The sequence below is a fragment of the Hemitrygon akajei genome, chromosome 14 (assembly GCF_048418815.1).
Source record: "Hemitrygon akajei chromosome 14, sHemAka1.3, whole genome shotgun sequence".
Classification (NCBI taxonomy): Eukaryota; Metazoa; Chordata; class Chondrichthyes; order Myliobatiformes; family Dasyatidae; genus Hemitrygon; species Hemitrygon akajei.
This window is the reverse complement of record NC_133137.1, coordinates 51,641,412-51,663,065: the sequence shown is the minus strand read 5'-3', so window position 1 is coordinate 51,663,065 and position 21,654 is coordinate 51,641,412. Positions and strand designations below refer to the sequence as shown.

Here is a 21,654-nt window from a genome sequence, read left to right as displayed (position 1 = left end):
TCAAGGAAACTGCTACTTATTTAAACAAGAAGAGGTTTACAAAAAAAAGTTGCTAAATTTAGTTGTATTGACCTAGATTTATCAAATATACCATTGCCAGGAATAAACCATCCATATTAATTTCTGTATTTTATGAAAATATAGGCCATCATAGAGATAGAAGTTCTTGGTCAACATTAACAACTGTTGCAAACTCTTCGGATGAGAAACAAAAGCACCCAATTTAAATTTAGGGTTTTGAACCTTCACAAGTCAAGCCTGCCTCTAGTCCATAGATAAATCTGGCAACTCTCAGGACTTTTGAAGTGTAGACACAAATCTTCCAGATCATTGTATGGTTATTTTTAGGTATTTTTTTGCTACATGTTGCACAGTGGCATAGTAAATGTTCCAATGATCCTGGTGAGCTTAAAGGGAGTGAGAAATATACAAGCACTTCAAATCCTGATTCCAGCTCCAAACTCACCCAGTAACTGTTTAAAAAAGAAAGTGGTAAAGCATAATTGCCTATTTTGATGATTACTTTATGCCTTATTTGCATGCTAGAGTCTGCACAGGTTAAAGAGAGCCATTAACCTTTCCCTGAATTCAGCTATCAGTTGCGAATTTTGGAGATTGTTGATTTCAATCTGCATTCTTTCTTTGCAGTTCTGATCCAGCTGATCATGTAGGCTTTGGATCTCTTTGTTGTACATGTTGCGAGCAGCAACAATTTCTTCTTCTAATTCTTGAATCCGTTTCAAATTGCTTGAATTGTCATTCTGGACAAAAAAAAAAACAGACCTTTAGATAACCCAGAAGATTGAGCAAGCAGCTGTCATAATTATTGAGGAGCTGTCTAAAATCCTCAATACATGCTGGTATTTATGTATTTATATACATTTTATTCCACATCTGTACTTTAACCTCTAACTTTACTATTGTATAATTGTGTATTCTTTATAATTGTTCAACGTTTTAATTTGTTGCATGCCGCATCCTACCAACTCATCACAGCAAATTCCTAACAAGTTAAAATGTATATGGTGAATAAAGTTGATCGTGATCCTGATTCTGGTCTAGGAGGTAGCTTTACATTGTCCTGGATACAGGTATGGAAGTCTCATTTATCCCTTTTCTAGAAGTGCCTTGATTTTAAAAGTTTCAGCCTGCTTTCAATTTCCTCTACGGCTTTGCCCTTCCCCTACCCTCAGCAATCTCCTCCACCCTTTTACAACCCTCCCAGAATTTCTGACCTCTTGCATGATCATCATGAAAAGTAATCCGAACTAGCCCTTTGGAAGGAAGATCCATGATTTTAACTCAGTGACAGTGAAGGAATGAATCAGTTATTTGGAAATCAGGATGGTATGTGACTTTGAGGGTAACCTGCACTGATGATCACAGCTTTCACAGCACAGAAACAGGCCTTTCGGTCCAACTCATCATGATGTCTATCTGCACTAATCCACTTGCCTGCATTCCTCAACTCAAAGTAAAAGTCAAGTTTAAAGTCACATGCACAAGTGCATCTATGCACAGGTGCAATGAAAAACTTACTTGCAGTATTATCACACGCACATAGCATCAGATATATAATATTCACAAGAAAAACATAAATTAAGCACAAAGAACAAAAAGAAAGTTCATTGTAGTGTAACGTGGTCATTGTGTTGCTACACTGAGATAGTGATTATGGCTGTGCAGGTTGCTTCAAGAAATGAATGGTTGAAGGGAAATAGCCATTCTTGACCCAGGTGATGTGGGGCTTCAGCCTTCCGTACCTCCTGTTTGATGGTACCTACGAGCAGATGGCATGGCCTAGACGGTGGAGATCTTCAATGACAAGTTTCCTTCTTCAAGCAGGGCCTCATGTAATTATTTCCAATGATAGCACTGGTGATATTTCCAAATACCTGTCTGAATTCCTTTTAAGCATTGCAATTGTACCTGCCTCTACCACTTCCTCTGGTAACACACACAAAATGCTAGATGAACTCAGCAGGCCAGACAGTTTCTATGGAAAAGGGTGAACAGACGACGTTTCAGGCCAAGACCTGGATTTTGCAGGATCTGCAGATTTTCTCCTTTTGTCACCTCCTTCCATGTACTCGACACTCTCTATATGAAGAACCTGGCCCTCAGGCCCCCTTTAAATCTTTTCCCTCTCACCTTAGGTCTGTGCACCACTGCCAACCTAAAAATTTGTTCTCCTTGCTCCCCCGAAAGTCCTGCAAGAAGTCCATGACATACAACGAGGGAGAATGAAAAACGCATCTTCAGCTTCAACCTGAATCTGCAGCCAGAATACAGCTGTCATCTGAATTCTCTACGGCAGAACTAATGTGCAACTCATATACTGACTGTCTGGTACATGGTACATTTGTTTCCTTGTACCTGCTGTCCTGATCCTTTGAGGAAATAGAGGTTGTGGATTTGGAGTGTGTTGTTGAAGTAACCTTGGTGAGTAACTAGTGCATTTGTTAGATGGATTATGCAGCTGCAGCTACCATGCACAAGTGTGAGAGAGAATAAACACAAGAGATTACTGGAAATCTGGAGATTGAGAGAGAGAGAGAGAGAGAGAGAGAGAGAGAGAGAGAGAACCATGGTTTTCAAGGTATATTGGAAACTTGGATCGGAAAAAGAGGGAGACCTACAATAAATATAGGCAGCATGGAGTAATTGAGGTGCTCAAGGAATATAAAGAATGTAAAAAGAATCTTAAGAAAGAAATTAGAAAAGCTAAAAGAAGATATGAGGTTGCTTTGGCAAGTAAAGTCAAAATAAATCCAAAGAGTTTCTACAGTTATATTAATAGTAAAAGGATAGTGAGGGATAAAACTGGTCCCTTAGAGAATCAGAGTGGACAGCTATGTGCGGAGCCAAAAGAGATGGGGGAGATGTTGAACAATTTATTTTCTTCGGTATTCACTAAGGAGAAGGATATTGAATTGTTTAAGGTAAGGGAAATAAGTAGGGTAGTTATGGAAACTATGATGATTAAAGAAGAGGAAGTACTGGCACTTTTAAAGAATATAAAATTGGATAAATCTCCAGGTCCTGATAGGATATTCCCTAGGACATTGAGGGAAGTTAGTGTAGAAATAGCAGGGGCTCTGACAAAAATATTTCAAATGTCATTAGAGACGGGGATGGTGTTGGAGGATTAGCGTATTGCCCATGTGGTTCCATTGTTTAAAAAAGGTTCTAAGAGTAAACCTAGCAATTATCAGCCTGTAAGTTTGACATCAGTGCTGGGTAAATTAATGGAAAGTATTCTTAGAGATGGTATATATAATTATCTGGATAGACAGGGTCTGATTAAGAACAGTCAACATGGATTTGTGCATGGAAGGTCATGTTTGACAAATCTTATTGAATTTTTTGAAGAGGTTACGAGGAAAGTTGACGAGGGTAAAGCAGTGGATTTTGTCTCTATGGACTTCAGTAAGGCCTTTGACAAGGTTCCACACGGAAGGTTAGTTAGGAAGGTTCAATCGTTAGGTATTAATATTGAAGTAGTAAAATGGATTCAACAGTGGCTGGATGGGAGATGCCAGAGAGTAGTGGTGGATAACTGTTTGTCAGGTTGGAGGCTGATGACTAGTGGTATGCCTCAGGGATCTGTACTGGGTCCAATGTTGTTTACCATATACATTAATGATCTGGATGATGGGGTGGTAAATTGGATTAGTAAGTATGCAGTTGATACTAAGGTAGGTGGTGTTGTGGATAATGAAGTAGGTTTTCAAAGCCTGCAGAGAGATTTAGGCCAGTTAGAAGAGTGGGCTGAAAGATGACAGATGGAGTTTAATGCTGATAAGTGTGAGGTGCTACATTTCCATAGGACTAATCAAAATAGGACATACATGGTAAATGGTAGGGTTTTAAGGAATGCAGTAGAACAGTGTGATCTAGGAATAATGGTGCATAGTTCCCTGAAGGTGGAATCTCATGTGGATAGGGTGGTGAAGAAAGCTTTTGGTATGCTGGCCTTTATAAATCAGAGTATTGAGTTTAGAAGTTGGGATGTAATGTTAAAATTGTACAAGGCATTGGTAAGGCCAAATTTGGAGTATTGTGTACAGTTCTGGTCACTGAATTATAGGAAAGATGTCAACAAAATAGAGAGAGTACAGAAGAGATTTATTAGAATGTTACCTGGGTTTCAGCACCTAAGTTACAGAGAAAGGTTGAACAAGTTAGGTCTTTATTCTTTGGAGCGTAGAAGGTTGAGGTATTTAAAATTATGAGGGGGATAGATAGAGTTGACGTGGATAGGCTTTTTCCATTGACAGTAGGGGAAATTCAAACAAGAGGACATGAGTTGAGAGTTAAGGGGCAAAAGTTTAGGGGTAACACAAGGGGGAACTTCTTTACTTAGAGAGTGGTAGCTGTGTGGAACGAGCTTCCAGTAGAAGTGGTAGAGGCAGGTTCGATTTTGTCATTTAAAAAAAAATTAGATAGGAATATGGAAAGGAAAAGAATGGAGGGTTATGGGCTGAGTGCAGGTAGGTGGGACTAGGTGAGAGTAAGCGTTCAGCACGGACTAGAAGGGCCGAGATGGCCTGTTTCCATGCTATAATTGTTATATGGTCATATGGTTATATAAATCCAGAGCGACACACAAAATGCTGGAGGAACTCAGAGGGTCAGGCAGCATCTATGGAGGGGAATAAACAGTCAACGTTTTGGGCCGAGATCCTTCATCAGGACTGGAAAGGAAAGGGAAAGAAGCCAGAATGGGAAGGTGGGGGGAGGAGTATGAACAGGCAGGTGATAACTTGAAACCAGGTGAGGGGGAAGGTAGGTGGGCGGGAGAAGGGGGATGAAGTTGGAAGCTTGGAGGTGATAATTGCCAGTGGTAAAGAGTTGAAGAAGAAGGAATCTTATTAGGAGAGGAGAGTAGACCATGGGAGAAAGGGAAGGAGGAGGGGCACCAGAATGGGGTATGGAGAAAGATAGAAGGGGGAGGGGGAGAAAATACCAGAAGTTAGAGAAATCAATGTTCATGCCATCAGGTTGGAGGCTACCCAGACAGACTACCCCTACTGAGGCTACCCAGGGAGAATAAATAGATGGGAGAAAGGGGGCTGTCAATCAAATGGATTAGTGAGGATAGTGTTGGTGTGTATTGTTTGAGTAGCAATCATCTTGGCAAGTGGGAAATATTCCCACTTATTCCTGACTCATGCCTGGTAGATGGTGGCAAGACTTTGTGGTGTCAGGAAGTGAGTCACTAACTGCAGGATAGTCAGCCTGTAACACCAGCAATGCTACTCCTGGGGGGAAAGGGGGCGCTTCAGAACTGGAAAGGGGAGGGGTAAGAGGAAATTAATCTCCCCTTAATTAGACTGATGGGGACAAAAATCCCAGATAAATTGGTAAGTAAAAAGAGGATTTGAAATGTAGTTGGACAAGTTAGAAGATAGTAACTGGCAGGTCAAATAAGGCACGAACTATCACTTAATTTGAGTTCAGGGAAAGAGACTACTAATACACACAGAGTTCCAAACATGAACATGTCCAGTCGATTACACCCTTCTTCCTCTGTGACAGCACTTCCAGTTGAGTAAACAGCTCAGGATTCATTCCACAGACTCTTCCATACTATGCTGAATGCTGCGGTCTATCTTTCCTGATGAAGTAGTGTCACAAAGTCATAGAGCACTACAGCACGGTAACAGGCCCTTCAGCCCATACAGTCTGAGCCAAACTAATCTACCTCGAGCCATTGACCTACACCAAGTCCATTGACTAGAGCATTGCACTAGAGCCATTGTCCTGCACCAAGTCCATTGTCCTCCATATCGTTCCCATCCATGTTTCCATCAAAAGCTCTTAAATGCTGAAATCAAACTCACATCCATCACTTCCACTGGCAGCTCATTCCACACTCCAACCATCTTTTGAGTGAAAAAGTTCCCCCTCATGTTCCCCTTAAATATTTCATCTTTCACCCTTTACCCTAGTTCTAGTCTTACCCAACCTCAGTGGAGAAAGCCTGCTTACATTTACCCTATCTATGCTCCTTATAATTCAAATGGTTCCATTTTAATATCAGAGAATGTACACAGTATCCGGCCTGAAACTCTTACTCTTCACAGACATCCATGAAGAATAGAAGAGAACTCCAAAAGAATGAACGGCAGAAAAATGTTAGAACCCCAAAGCCCCCTCTCCCACACACACCAGCAAAGTATTAACCTCCCCCCTTCTCCCCATCCATTTCAGCAGAAAGCATCAGCACCCGCCACCCACAAAGAGAGACCATGATCTGTAGTCAACAAAAACTATTGTTTAACCGACAGTTCAATGTGCCACAGGCTCACTCTTGCTCACTAACAAAGGACAGAGAGATGTCACCCATTTCACAGCAAAAGGGGAGAGCAGCCGATGATCTGCCATGTCATTTTATATTCCAAGATCTCTGGGGGAGGGAGAGGGAGAGGGAGTGGGAGAGACAGAGATTGCTTGACTGCAGAGACTGTAACTTTGTATACCTCTATCAGATCTACCCTATTCTCCTATACACCAAGATTATATTTTGTTATAAGCCAATATTTAACAATTTACTGCCATATCCTTTCTTTCATTCATAACTTCTGTGTACTTTTTCCTCTTAATCTTCAATTAGATCATTTTCCACCGTGTCAAGATGCTGAAGGTAGCCCTTTAAAGCAAAAATCATTAACATGCTCTTTCCTTTGTTAATTTTCCCAATGGGTGCTTTTTCCTGAGGCTGAGGAGGGAGGTCCCAGAGAATGTGGAATGAGAACCCCACACCATTATTCAAACATGATCAAAATTCCTCTGTCTCAGCCCATGTCACCATCAAAAGCCAAGTTAACCACTCAGAATTACTGATGTAAGACAGTATTGTATTTCCATGAATGAACCAGTAACCAGAAATGCATTTCACTGCCAGTAAATTGCCTTGGTGTGTACTGCACTGATAGCGTGATAGAGAGGATAAAAGATTAGATTAGCTTTATTTGTCACATGTACATACAGTGAAATGCGTCATCTGCATCAAACGAAAACAGAGAGGATTATGTTGGGCACCAGCATAGCATGCCTATAACTCACTAACCCTAACCTGATTGTGGGAGGAAACTGGAGACCCAGACAAACCTCGTGCAGTCACGGGGTGAAAGTAGAAACTCCTTGCAGACAGCAACAGGAACTGAATCCCAATTTTACAGCTAGTATTGATAACGCCCCACAAATATCACGATCCAACCTCCAGTGAGCTTTCACTAGGTGTATACAGTGCCTTGTAGAAGTGTTCAATCCTCTATTCACATGAATGAGTATTACAGCCATGGATTTTGATCAAATTAACTGAGATTTTTTATTTGTTCTTTTTTTTTCCAGAGTAAAGCCCAAAAACAGGGAAAATTACAAAGCATGAAAAATTAAAAATTCAAACTTAAATGTTAGCAGTCTCTAAGGTATTCAGCCTCTTGGCTCAATAATTTGTTGAACCACATCTCTATATAGCCAGTAGTCCTTTTGGACAACTCTCTCTACTTTCTTTGTACAATGTGATGGAGCAAGATTTGCTCGTTCCTTGTAAAATTGTCAAGCCATGCCATGTTAGTTGGCAAGCGGCAGTGGAGAGCAATCTTGAGGTCTTGCCAGGGATGTTCGATCGGGTTAAGGTCAGGACTCCGACTGGGCCACTCAAAGACATCAATTTTCTTCATTTGAGGCCACTACGTGGTTGCTCTGACAGTGTGCTTTGGATCGTTGTCCTGCTAAAAGACAATCTTCCTCCCCAGTTTAAGCTTTCTGGCAGAGGCTAGTAGGTTTTTACCCAAGATTTCTCTGTATTTAGCAGCATTCATCTTCCCATCAATCCTGACCAGATTTCCAGTCTCTACTGGTGAAAAGCATTCCCATCGTATGAAGCTACCTCCATCATACTTTACTGTAGGAATGGTGTCACCTGGCCAATGCACAGAAATAGATACAGGCCACACATACCACTTAGTGTTGAGGCTAAAAAGTTGCACTTCAGTCTCATCCAACCATAAGACCTACAGTACTTCCACATATATACGGTATCTTCTAAGTGATACCTTCCAAAGTCTTTACAAGCATGGATATGTTTTTTTTAATCCAGATCTTCTTCCTTGCCACATTTCCAAAAACACTCCTTTTGTGCAAGGCCTTAAGATATTGTGGAGCCATGAACATCATCTCCAACTACAGCCAATGACTTCAGCAGCTCACTCAAAGTGACTGTTGGCATCACAGTAGTTTCTCTTGCCAGTGCAATCCTTCTCCAGAGACTAAGTTAGAGAGGCAGCTTGACCGAGGCAGTGTGGCTGTGGTTTCCAATTTTTCCCTCCTTTTCATGATGGACTGCACTCAGTGTGTTCAGTACTTTTGAGATGGTCTTGTAGCCTTCCCTAAATTTATGCTTCTCTATTTCTTTGACTTGTCTTGAATGCTCTTTTGTCTTCATTTTGGTTTAGTCTGTTGGACCTTATGGAGAGAAGGGGTGTTTATTCTTATGAATTTATTGAAAACAGGTGATCCTCCAATTTTCTGCATCAACAAATTGGGTGAGTCAGTAAGGTAATACTGTATATTACAACTGAGGAAAGTTAATGTAGTAATTACAAAGGGGATGAATACTTTTGGTTTTTAAGTTTTTGTAAATTTGTTGATAGGTTTTGGAATTTTTCTTTTGATTTGGCGTGGAGCACAATGTTTTGTAGATTAGCTCAAAAAATCCTACTTCAATATATTTTAAATTTAGAAAATGAGACAATAAAATGTGAGGACTGAATACATTTTCAAGGCACTGTTTCAGCATCACTTCTCCTACCAATCTCCTGTCTAATGCAATTCATCCACACACACCATTGACATCATTTTAGACATTTTAAGACTTTCACTGTACCCAGATCATGGGAGCTATTGATCTGAACTTCCCATAGAGTTTTGCTACCTTCGCACGAAGCCACACTAAAAAAAAACTGGTCTCTTATTTTTGCAGAGTAACTACTTCAGCTCACACTAAAAAAAGTTTGCGAGCTCTTCAGGCATGGGCTGGGCAGTGGATGTCCCCCGCAGGGAAGCCACACAGATAGAAATTCAGTCCTGTTGTTTTCTGTTGTGCTGTGAGCAGATGGACTTTGTTTCTACTGGACAGATCAAGGCGATATAGTTTACAGCAACAGCTTCATTCCTGGGCAGCAGAAGGGAGAAAACACAATGCCTCGGCACTTTGCTGAGTGAAAACATTCCTTGACAAACAACCAACATCTTTCAAAAGGTTTATCTGAAGGAAAAACAGGATATAAGACAATGGGGGGAAATGCTAAGTATTTTCAAGTGTTGTGTACATTCTGGAACCTACACGCAACCCGAAAGCCCATCAGGGCAATGGCTTAAAAAAGCAAGAGTGACGGACGTGACTTTTTAACATTCCCAGAGAAACACAACTCTTTCAACTCAATTTTTTGTTGTTGTAAAGTTGTTCAAGCAAATGTAGAATCCCAGTGGAGAAACATATTCACATTTTGGCATAAATTATTCAGATGTTTCAGTTTTAAATCACTGCTCTTAAATATCAACTATTAATTTCAAACTGGTATTTCATTCAAGGGCCTTATAAAATGAACATCTGTTCCAAGCCTTAGGGATACACTTAAATAAAAACTCCCAGCAAACCACCCAAGAACAATTTCTACGCTGCAGAACTAAAGAAAATAATTAAGTAAAAATGAAATCAAAGCCACTTAGACTTGAATCCTCAACCCATCAATACAGGCCATATCTGGCATCTTTAGAGCATTTCTGTAGGGTTTTGTTGGAGGACAACTGTACCCCAAATCCTGGTCTAAATTCCAAGGGCTTTAGTTAAATATTTCAAAGTTAAAGAGTGGTTTGAGTTATTACATGGGACTCAAGTTCCCCTAACCAGTAGGAGAGCAGAGAGGTTAGATTTTGTACTTACTCATTTGTTACATTCACTGTTAAACAAGGCATCTACCACCCATCACTAAATGCCCCTGAGAAGGTGGTGGTGAGCCTCCTTCATGATTTTCAGCAGTCCATGGGGTGAAGGTATTTCTATAGTACTGTATAGGAGAGAAGTTTCCTGGGAAGGTAGTGGTGTCCCGTATCATAACTGTATTGGTTAATTATTATCACCTGTACCAGGAGACATGTGACAATAATTGTTTCACACGCTTCATCGTTAGCCACTGGTGACATTCCCAAATTCTGGAAGATGGCTAATGTTCCGTTGTTTAAGAAGGATAGCAAGGACAAGCCAAGGAACTACAGGCTGGTCAGTCTAACATCAGTAGTGGGGAAGTTACTGGAGGGACAGGATCTACCAGAAAGTTACTGACAGGAATGTGCTTTGTGAACCTTATAGGGAGGACATGAGTGGACTTATTGATTGCATCACTGGCCACATCAACTTCTGTGTGGACACTATAATACCATCAAAGACTGTCTGCTGCTTCCCTAATAACAAACAATGGGTCACCAGTGATCTAAAGGCTACATACCACAGACAATTTACAGTTCCTAGTTAACATCCCAACGCACACGTCTTTAGGGTTCCAAAGGAAACCAAGGGAAACCCTAGCAGTCGGGGATAGATGGAAACCCCAAACAAACATCACCCAAGGATTGACCCTGGTGTTCTAGAGCTGAGAGGCAGAAGCCTTAACTGTAACGCCTCTGTACTGCCCCTTTTATAAGTAAAACATGAGATTAATAACTCTCATTTTTATAGGAATGCACTCTAACTGAATTAGTGATCCAGGCACGACTGCACAAGGTGCATGGACGCCAGCAAGTTGGACTGACAGGAAGAATTTAAAAGGAGAACGTTTTTTCTTCAGTGGTTTGATCGAGGCACAACAGCACAGAAGCATGGAGGTCAGCGAGTTAGATCAGCAGGAAGAATTTTAAAAGAACACAGCTTTATAGAGCAGGTGACAGAGTAGAGGGACTTTGGCTCAACAGCGCTTTGGCAATAACGGGTCGAGGCGAGGTAAGTTCCCTGTGAAGAATAGGTATAGGAAGTATGTCTGTGAGGCCGGTGTTTTGTGTGGGAAGTCCGTGAGACTCCCAGCCTCCCAGCTGGCCACACCTGTGCCAGGTGTGTTGATCTGCAGCTCCTTACGGACCATATTAGGGAACTGAAGGTGCAGCTCGATGACCTTCGTCTGATCAGGGAAAGTGAGGAGGTGATAGATAGGAGTTCTGGGCAAGTAGTCACACTGGGGCCTCAGGAGACAGATAAGCGAGTAACAGTCAGGAGAGGGAAGGGCAGGAGTCAGACACTAGAGAGTATCCCAATGGCTGTCCCCTTTAACAATAAGTACTCCGGCTTCAGTACTGTTGGGGGGGGGGGGGGGGAACACCTACCTGGGGGAAGGAACAGTGGCTGTGCCTCTGGCACAAAGTCTGGCCCTGTGGCTCAGAAGGGCAGGGAAAGGAAGAGGATGGCAGTAGTGATGGGGACTCCATAGTTAAGGGGTCAGACAGGTGATTCTGTGGACACAGGAAAGAAATGTGGATGGTAGTTTGCCTCCTAGGTGCCAGGGTCCGGGATGTTTCTGATCGCGTCCACGATACCTTGAAGTGGAAAGGTGAACAGCCAGATGTTGTGGTACGCTTCGGTACCAACGACATAGGTAGGAAAAGGGAGGAGGTCCTGAAAACAGACTACAGGCAGTTAGGAAAGTGAAAAGCAGGACCTCAAAGGTAGTAATCTCGGGATTACTGCCTGTGCCATGCAACACTGAGTATAGGAATAGAGTGAGGTGGAGTCCATTAATGTGTGGCTGAGGGTTTGGAGCAAGGGGGTAGGGATTCAGATTTCTGGATCATTGGGACCTCTTTTGGGGCAGGTGTGACCTGTACAAAAAAGACAGGTTACACTTGAATCGGAGGGGGACCAATATTATGGTAGGGAGGTTTGCTAAGGCTATTGGGGAGAGTTTAAACTAGAATTGCTGGGGGGTGGGAACTGAACTGAAGAGACGGAAGAAGGGCTGGTTGGCTCACAAATAGAGAAAGCTTGTAGGCAGTGTAAAAGGGATGACAGGCAGATGATAGAGAAGTGTTGCACTCAGACTGATGGTTTGAGATGTGTCTATTTTAACACAAGAAGCATCATGAACAAAGCTTAGAGCGTGGATCAGTACTTGGAGCTATGATGCTGTGGCCATTACAGAGACTTGGATGGCTCAGTGGCAGGAATGGTTACTTGGAGTGCCAGGCTTTAGATGTTTCAGAAAAGACAGGGAGGGAGGCAAAAGAGATGGGGGCGTGGCACTGTTGATTAGAGATGGTGTCACGGCTGCAGAAAGGGAGGAAGTCATGGAGGGATTGTCTACTGAGTCTCTGTGGATGGAAGTTAGAAACAGGAAGGGGTCAATAACTCTACTGGGTGTTTTTTATAGACCTCCCAATAGTAACAGGGACATCGAGCAGCAGATAGGGAGACAGATTCTGGAATGGTGCAGTAATAACAAGGTTGTCGTGATGGGAGATTTTAATTTTCCCATTATTGACTGGCATCTCCCTAGAGTGAGGGGTTTAGATGGGGTGGAGTTTATTAGGTGTGTTCAGGAAGGTTTATTGACACAATACGTAGATAAACCTACAAGAGGAGAGGCTGTACTTGATCTGGTATTGGGAAATGAACCTGGTCGGGTGTCAGGTTTCTCAGTGGGAGAGCATTTTGGAGATAGTGATTACAATTCTATCTCCTTTACCATAGCATTGGAGAGGGATAGGAACAGTCAAGTTAGGGAAACGTTTAATTTGAGTAAGGGGAAATATGAAGCTATCAGGCAGGAACTTGGAAGCATAAATTGAGAGCAGATGTTATCGGAGAAATGTATGGCAGAAATGTGGCAAATGTTCAAGGGATATTCGCATGGCATTCTGCACAAGTACGTTCCAATAAGACAGGGAAAGGATGGTAGTGTACAGGAACTGTGGTGTACAAAGGCTGTTGAAAATCTAGTCAAGCAGAAAAGATTCAAAAAACTAGGTAATGATAGAGATCTAGAAGATTATAAGGCTAGCAGGGAGGAGCTTAAGAATGAAATTAGGAAAGCCAGAAAGGGCCATGGGCAAGCCTTGATGAGTAGGATTGAGGAAAACCCCAAGGCATTCTACAAGTATGTGAAGTGCAAGAGGATAAGACGTGAGAGAATAGGACCAATCAAGTGTGACAATGGAAAAGTGTGTATGGAACTGGAGGAGGTAGCGGAGGTACTTAATGAGTACTTTGCTTCAGTCTTCACTATGGAAAAGGATCGTGGGATGACTTACAGCGGATTGAAAAACTTGAACATATAGTCATTAAGAAAGAGGATGTGCTGGAGCTTTTGGAAAGCATCAAGTTGGATAAGTCACAGGACCGGATGAGATGTACCCCAGGCTACTGTGGGAGGTGTGGTGGGAGACTACTGAGCCTCTGGCAATGATCTTTGCATCATCAGTGGGGACGGGAGACATTCTAGAGGATTGGAGGGTTGCAGATGTTGTTCCCTTATTCAAGAAAGGGAGTAGAGATAGCCCAGAAGTTATAGACCAGTGAGTCTTATTTCAGTTGTTGGTAAGTTGATGGAAAAGATCCTGGGAGGCAGGATTTATGAACATTTGGAGAGACGTAATATGATTAGGAATAGTCACCAAGGGCAGGTTGTACCTTATGAGCCTGATTGAATTTTTTGAGAATGTGACTAAACACATTGATGAAGGAAGAGCAGTAGATGTAGTGTATATGGATTTCAGTAAGGCATTAGATAAGGTATCCCATGTAGGGCTTATTGAGAAAGTAAGGAGGCATGGGATCCAAGTAGAACATTGTTTTGTGAATCCAGAACTGGCTTGCCCACAGAAGGCAAAGAGTGGTTGTAGACGGGTCATATTCTGCATGGAGGTTGGTGACCAGTGGTGTGCCTCAGGGATCTGTTCTGGGACCCCTACTCTTTGTGAGTTTTATAAATGACCTGGATGAGGAAGTGGAGGGATAGGTCAGTAAATTTGCTGATGGCACCAAGGTTGGGGGTGTTGTGGATAGTGTGGAGTGCTGTCAGAGGCTATAAAGAGTATTTGATAGGATGCAAAACTGGGCTGAGAAGTGGCAGATGGAGTTCAACCCAGATAAGTACGAGGTGGTTCATTTTGGTAAGTCAAATATGATGGCAGAATATAGTATTAATGGTAAGACTCTTAGCAGTGTGGAGAATCAGAGGGATCTTGGGGTCCGAGTCCATAGGGCACTCAAAGCTGTTGCACAGGTTGACTGTGTGATTAAGAAGGCATACGGTGCATTGGCCTTCATCAATCATGGGACTGAGTTCAAGAGCCGAGAGGTAATGTTACAGCTATATAGGGCCCTGGTTAGACCCCACTTGAAGTGCTATGCTCAGTTCTGGTCACCTCACTACAGGAAAGATGTGGAAACTATAGAAAGGGTGCAGAGGAGATTTACAAGGATGTTGCCTGGATTGGAGAGCATGCCTTATGAGAATAGGTTGAGTGAACTTGGCCTTTTCTCCTTGGAGCAACAGAGGATGAGAGGTGACCTGATAGAGGTGTATAAGATGATGAGAGACATTGACCATGTGGATAGTCAGAGGCTTTTTCCCAGGCCTGAAATGGCTAACATGAGAGGACGCAGTTTTAAGGTGCTTGGAAGTAGGTACAGAGGAGACGTCAGGGGCAAGTTTTTTTATGCAGAGGGGGGTGAGTGTGTGGAATGGTCTGCCAGCGACGGTGGTGGAGGCAGATACAACAGAATCTTTTAAGAGACTCCTGAGTAGGTACATGGAACTTAGAAAAATAGTGGGCTATAGGTAACCCGACGTAATTTCTAAAGTAAGTACATGTTCGGCACAGCATTGTGGGCTGAAGGGCCTGTATTGTGCTGTACATTTCTATGTTTCTAGTTTTCTTGTTATAAAAGTATAGTTCACTAACGTTCTTTGCGGAAGGGAATTGGCCTACATTTTTCTCTAGAATTGGAGCAATGAGGCCCTGTGAAATATCTAGTCAGTTCCAGAGTAATTAGAAATGCACAACAAACACCCTCCCCTGCTCCATCATCCTCCCTCATACACAATAATGTATTTAAACCACATTCATAAAATACCACATAACCTTGGAGATTAAACTTTTAGTTGGATTCTCAGCAACGGTATTTTCTTTCCTTTCCCACTTTACTGCCTCTTTGTAGAACACAAGGAAGTAAGAAAATCCAAGCACCAGTAGACCATTTGGCCCTTCTAACCTGGCCCAGCATTCAATACAATCATGGTTAATGTACACCTGGCATCAGCTTCTCCTTTGTGTCAAATCATGCTCTTTCAAAGCTCTATCTACCTCTGCTTTGAATATTTCTAATGATCTAGCCTCTAGGTTGGAGAATTCCAGACACTGAAATTCTACACACCTCAGTTTTAAATGACCATCCCCTCATTTTGTAACTCTGTCCCTTTGTTTGAGACTCTCCCACTAGTGAAAACATCTCAACATCCACCCTGTCTTACACATGACCCAGTATCCTACATGTCTTGGTAAATTACCCCTCATTATTCTAAACTCCAAAGAATACAGACACAACTTGTTTAGCCTCTTTTGATAGGAAAATCCTCTCATCCCTGGAATTAGCTTCATAGTGTTTCAAGGAAAGTAAACACTTCCATTGCTTCAGTCATTGCCTTAGTGAGCCCAGACTACTTTGTGGAGCTTCTGTGAACACCAGTGTTTCAGTTAAATAAAGGTTGACTAGGACACCAGAGGGAATTCCTCGCTCTTCGAAATGCTATGGGATCTTTGGCGTCTCTTTGGGAGGGCAATTTGGGCCCAAATATCATCCAAAATACACCTACAGCTATGTCGTATTCCGTTGGCTCTGTGGAGTACCCATGAATTTTAACCCACAAACACTGAGCTTACAGCAAAATGCTGTCCCCTGATGTACAGCTGATGTAATGTTCGTGTTTACATTTTATCCTTGAATTCCCTGATACTTAGAAAGTTAGAGTGATTTCAACCAAGTTTTCAAAGTATTGAGGTAAGCAAATAAAATCATAATTGTAGAGCTTTTCTATAGGGAAACAGGCCTTTCGGCAAAACTTGTCCATGTCAACAGGGTTGCCTGTTTGTACTATACCCGTTTGTCCGCATTTGGCCCATATCCGTCTAAGCCTATCATATCTATGTAGCTGTCCAAATATCATTTAAACAGTGTAGTTTTACCAGCCTCTACCACTTCCTCTGACAGTTCATTCCATTTATCCACCACCCTCTGGCTGAATACACTAGATATCATGAAGGTAGAAGTAACTAAGGAGACAGGGCTCACAACTTAAAATTTAGAAACACTTCCTGATGGAAAAAGTAGTAAATATTTGGAACTCTTTTCCACAAACAGTCAGCTATTAACTTTCAAACTTCTGTTAACTAAGGTAATAACTTCTATAGCAGTGGTTTCCAACCTGGGGTCCATGAACCGTTGGTTAATAATAGAGGTTCATGATATAAAAAAGATTGGGAAGCCCTGTACTATAAGAAAAAGACCATAAGACCTAGGAACAGAATTAGGTAATCCTGCCCATCATGTCTGTTCCATCATTCAATCATGACTGATTTATTTTCCCTTTCTCCCCCATTCTCCTGCCTACTTCCATAACATTTAAACCCTTAATCAAGGACCTATTAACTTCCACTTTAAATACACCCAGTTACTTGGCTTCCACAGCCATCTTTAGCAAAGAATTCCACAAATTCAGCACCCACTGGCTGAACAAATTCTTCCTCATCTCTAATCTAAAGAGACATCCTTCTCTACCGAAGCTTTTCCCTCTCACCCTAGATTCTCCCACTATTGGAGATATCCTCCTCATGTCCACTCCAATCAGGCCTTTCAAAATCAGTAGATTTTAATGAAACCTCTCCCTCATTCTTCTAAACTCCAGTGTGTACAGATTCAAAGCCATCAAATGCTCCTCATACATTAATCCTTTCATTCCTGGAATCATTCTTGTAAACTTCTTCTGGACCCTCTTGAACACCAGCTAATCCTTTCTTAGATATGGGGCCCAAAACACAAAGCCATCAATTCTATCATCCAGATCATTGACATATAATGTGAAAATTAGTGGACCCAACACTGATCCATGTGGAATACCACTAATCGCGGGCAGTCAATCAGAAAAGCCCCACTTAATTTCCACACTTTGCCTCTGCCAATGAGCCAATCTTTTATCCATACTGGTGTCTTTCCTGTAATACTATGGGCTCCTATCTTGTTTAACAGCCTTATTTACGGAACCTTGTCAAAGAGCTTCTGAAAATCCAAGTAAAGAACATACACAGACCCTTTGTCCTGCCGGTTACTTCCTCAAATAATTCCAACAGATTTGTCTGGTAAGATCTCCCCTTAAGGAAACCATAGTGGCTTCAGCCAATTTTATCCCGTCCTTCCAAATAACCTGAAACCTCATTCTTAATAATGGACTCTAGGATCTTATCAACGACTGAATCAGGATAACTGGCCTATCATTTCCTGTCTTTAGCCTACCTCCCTTCTCAAATAGTGGAGTGATATATGTCATTTTCCAGTCCAAGTGATTCTTGAAAGATTATTGCAAATACCTTCATTATCTCTTTGGCTACCTCTTTCAGAACCATCTGGTCCAGGTGACTCATCTACTTTCAGACCTTTCTGCTTCCCAAGCACCTTCTCCTTTGTAATAGTGACTGCACTCACTTCTGCCCCATCACTCTCTTGCATTTCTGGCATGCTGCTGGTGTCTTCCAGAGTGAAGATAGGTGCAAAATATTTATTCAGTTTGTATGGCATTTCTTTTGTTCCTCACTAGTACCTCTCCTGCACTATTTTCTAATGGTGCAATGTCCACTTTTGTTTCTCTTTTATTCTTTATATTTTTTATATCCTCTTTTACATTATTAGCTAGTTTACCTTCATATTTCATCTTTTCTTTCCATATTGCTTTTTTAGTTGCCTTTTCACTAATTTTTGATATATTTTAGGCCCTCTCTTTTGCTTTTATGCTGTCTCTGACTTGCCTTGTCAGCCACTGTTGCCACATCTTCCCTTTAGAATGCTCCTTCTTTGGGATGTATCTATCTCATGCCTTCCAAATTGCTCCCAGAAACACCAGCTGTTGCTGCACTATCGTCATCTCTGCTCCCCTTCCAATCAACTTTGGCCAGCTTTAATTTCTTGCCTCTGTAGTTACCTTTACTCAAGCGTGACACCAATATATCTGAATTTAGCTTCTTCCTCTCAAACTGTGGATGATCACTGCCTCCTAAGGGTTCCTTTACCTTAAGCTCCCTAATCAAATCTGCCTCATTGGGCAATCCCATATCTAGGATTGCCTTTTTCTTCATTGGCTTGACCATAAGATCTTCTAAAATGCCATCTCATGAGCATTCTACAAATTCCTTACCAACCTGATTTTCCCAATCTACCTGCATGTTAAAATCCCCCATAACCATTGTCCTTTTTACATGCCTTTTCTATCCCCTGCTGTAATTTGTAGTCCACATCCTGGCTACTATTGGGAGGCCTGTATGTAACTCTCATCAGGATCATTTTACCCTTGCAGTTTCTTAACTCTACCCACAAGGAATCTACATCTAATCCTATGTCACCTCTTTCTCAGCATTTGACTTCATTTTTTACCAACACAGCTACCCTAATACCTCTGCCAACCTACTTGTCTTTTTGATAGGATGTGTATCCTTGGTTGTTTAACTCCCCACCATGATCTTCTATCAAACATGAAATTGTGGAAAGACTGTAGACTGGCCATTGTCTCACTAAGTGTTTAGAACAGGATGGAGGGGCTGATGGGCCTTCTTCTCTGTTGGCATTATCACTCCCATTGTGTGAAAGACTGACTTGAAAGTATTGAAAGGGTGGACACCACTCAATCCACATACATAAATAGAAGAAATTCAGCCGATTCTCTAAATCCAGAACAATACACAGCAAATACTGGAGGAACTCAGCAGGTCAAGAAGCATCTATGGAGAGGAATAAACAGAAGGGTCTCAGCCCAAGAAATGTCAACTCTTTATTCTCCTCCATAGATGCTGCCTGACCTTTCAAATATGATTCTGCAGCTAATTTTGCTACTCTGGCCCAAGAGGGTTAAATAATTTAAAATGATTCCAAGATCTTGCATTTACACAGAACTTTTCACAATCTCAGAGTGCTCCAAACACAGGGAGAGCAGGTAAAGAGAACAAATTGCCTGGTCATTCTAAGGCATACTTTACCATTTCAAGCTGATCTGTCAGGCATTTCATATTTTGGACATATTGACAGAATCGCTCCTGTAGCTCCTGTAGCTGGGCTTTCTCAGAAAACCGGCTATTTGATCCACAGTCCGCCATCTTGTTACCTGGAGAAACACGTTATTCAATTTATTTATCTGTATTTCAATGTACCAACACCACACAGCAAATTCTGGGTTTGTTCTCTCAAACCTGCATGGGGGTCACCAATACAACTCAATTTTTTCACCGGCTCAGATATCTCTGTGGGATTGGGGGATGCCGGTTGTCTGTCTGGTCTGTTGGTCTCTGCAGGAGTGGGGGATGCTGGTTGTCTCTGTGATAGTGTAGGCTGGTTAATCTGTGGGAGTGGGGGACGGTGGTTGTCTCTGTGATAGTGTGGGCTGGTTAATCTGTGGGAGTGGGGGACGGTGGTTGTCTGTGATAGTGTAGGCTGGTTAATCTGTGGGAGTGGGGGACGGTGGTTGTCTCTGTGATAGTGTAGGCTGGTTAATCTGTGGGAGTGGGGGGACAGTGGTTGTCTCTGTGATAGTGTAGGCTGGTTAATCTGTGGGAGTGGGGGACGGTGGTTGTCTCTGTGATAGTGTAGGCTGGTTAATCTGTGGGAGTGGGGGACGGTGGTTGTCTCTGTGATAGTGTAGGCTGGTTAATCTGTGGGAGTGGGGGACGGTGGTTGGCTCTGTGATAGTGTGGGCTGGTTAATCTGTGGGAGTGGGGGGACGGTAGTTGTCTCTGTGATAGTGTGGGCTGGTTAATCTGTGGGAGTGGGGGGACGGTGGCTGTCTCTGTGATAGTGTGGGCTGGTTAATCTGTGGGAGTGGGGGACGGTGGTTGTCTCTGTGATAGTGTAGGCTGGTTAATCTGTGGGAGTGGGGGACGGTGGTTGTCTCTGTGATAGTGTAGGCTGGTTAATCTGTGGGAGTGGGGGGACGGTGGTTGTCTCTGTGATAGTGTAGGCTGGTTAATCTGTGGGAGTGGGGGGACGGTGGTTGTCTCTGTGATCGTGTGGGCTGGTAGTCTCAGTGGGTGTCTGAGCTGGTTTCCTCTGTGGCGTGAGTTCTGCTGATCTGCGTGGGATGTGGGCACGTTTCTCTGCAGACTGGTGATCTCACCACCGCACCGGGAGTGAGGGTGAACCAGCGTCTCTCAGCAGAACCCCAGTGCCGGATAAACACTGCAGGTCCCAGAAAACCGGTTTCATTCTAAAGCGGTGTCTAACGACGGAAGAAGCGGGAGGTCAAGTTAACGATTAAACCAAGAGGAATTCCAACCTTTCGAAAGTTTTGGTTTAGTTGCGATGTGGGATTTGTGTACAAGATAGATCTTCCCGCCGCTAGGGCGGACACTCCAACATCCGCCCCTACCCCCCACCAAACTGTCCAGGGAGAGTCGAAAGAAGGGAGCAGCGACCCGACCCCGACTTTTTCCCCGCCCGGCCTCACCCTCACCCGCTCTCCGGCCGCTGCTCCGCCGCTCCTGAGCCGCCAGCCGGCCGCACGGCACCGTTTGTTGACGGTTTCCAGGGAGCTGCGGCCGAGGGAGGAGGAAGAAAGGTGGGGGTTGGGGGAGGAGAGAGGGTGCGGTGGAGTGGGGTGCAGTGTCGGAGGGGAAGGGTTACAGGAGAATAGGAGGAGAGGGGTTACGGGGTACAGGGAAGGAAGGGAAGAGGGGGTACGGGGAGCAGGGAGAGGAGTGAGAGAGGATACAGGGGGAAAGGGGAGAGGAATACAGGAGAGGATGGGGAGGAGTGAGAGAGGATACAGGGGAGGAAGGAGAGGAGGGGGAGGAGTGAGAGAGGATACAGGGGAGGAAGGAGAGGAGGGGGAGGAGTGAGAGAGGATACAGGGGAGGAGGGGGAGGAGTGAGAGAGGATACAGGGGAGGAGGGGGAGGAGTGAGAGAGGATACAGGAGAGGAGGGGGAGGAGTGAGAGAGGATACAGGAGAGGAGGGGGAGGAGTGAGAGAGGATACAGGGGAGGAGGGGGAGGAGTGAGAGGATACAGGAGAGGAGGGGGAGGAGTGAGAGAGGATACAGGGGGGGAGGAGTGAGAGAGGATACAGGAGAGGAGGGGGAGGAGTGAGAGAGGATACAGAAAGGAAGGAATACAAGATAGGGGAACGGGGAAGAGAGGAGGGGTACAGAGGAGGAGGGGGAGAGGGAGTACTGGGGAGGTCGGAGGGGAGAGGGGTGACAGTAGAGGAGGGGAAGGTGAGGGAGAGTGGAGAGGGGGGATGGATGGGAGTAAAAAGATGGGAAGAAGAGAAGAGGGAGAAAGAAGGCAGAAAAGATGAGTGGTTGGGAGGAAAGTGAGAAGGAGAGGAAGAGGGTGGAAGATGGGG

At 43.4% G+C, this 21,654-nt stretch overlaps 1 protein-coding gene across 1 annotated transcript in view; it reads right to left on the bottom strand.

The window, feature by feature from the left end:
- The window catches only part of LOC140738581 (uncharacterized), a 205,506-nt gene extending 184,829 nt beyond the window's left edge, over nucleotides 1–20,677 (bottom strand). Inside the window, exons 1-3 of the mRNA XM_073066055.1 lie at nucleotides 20,586–20,677; nucleotides 19,297–19,421; nucleotides 577–761 (exon numbers count right to left, since the gene is read on the bottom strand). Coding sequence (XP_072922156.1) covers nucleotides 577–761; nucleotides 19,297–19,413 — 302 coding nt within the window. The 5' untranslated portion in view covers nucleotides 19,414–19,421; nucleotides 20,586–20,677. The remainder of the gene's footprint in view (nucleotides 1–576; nucleotides 762–19,296; nucleotides 19,422–20,585) is intronic.
- Between the last annotated feature and the right edge of the window lie 977 nt (nucleotides 20,678–21,654).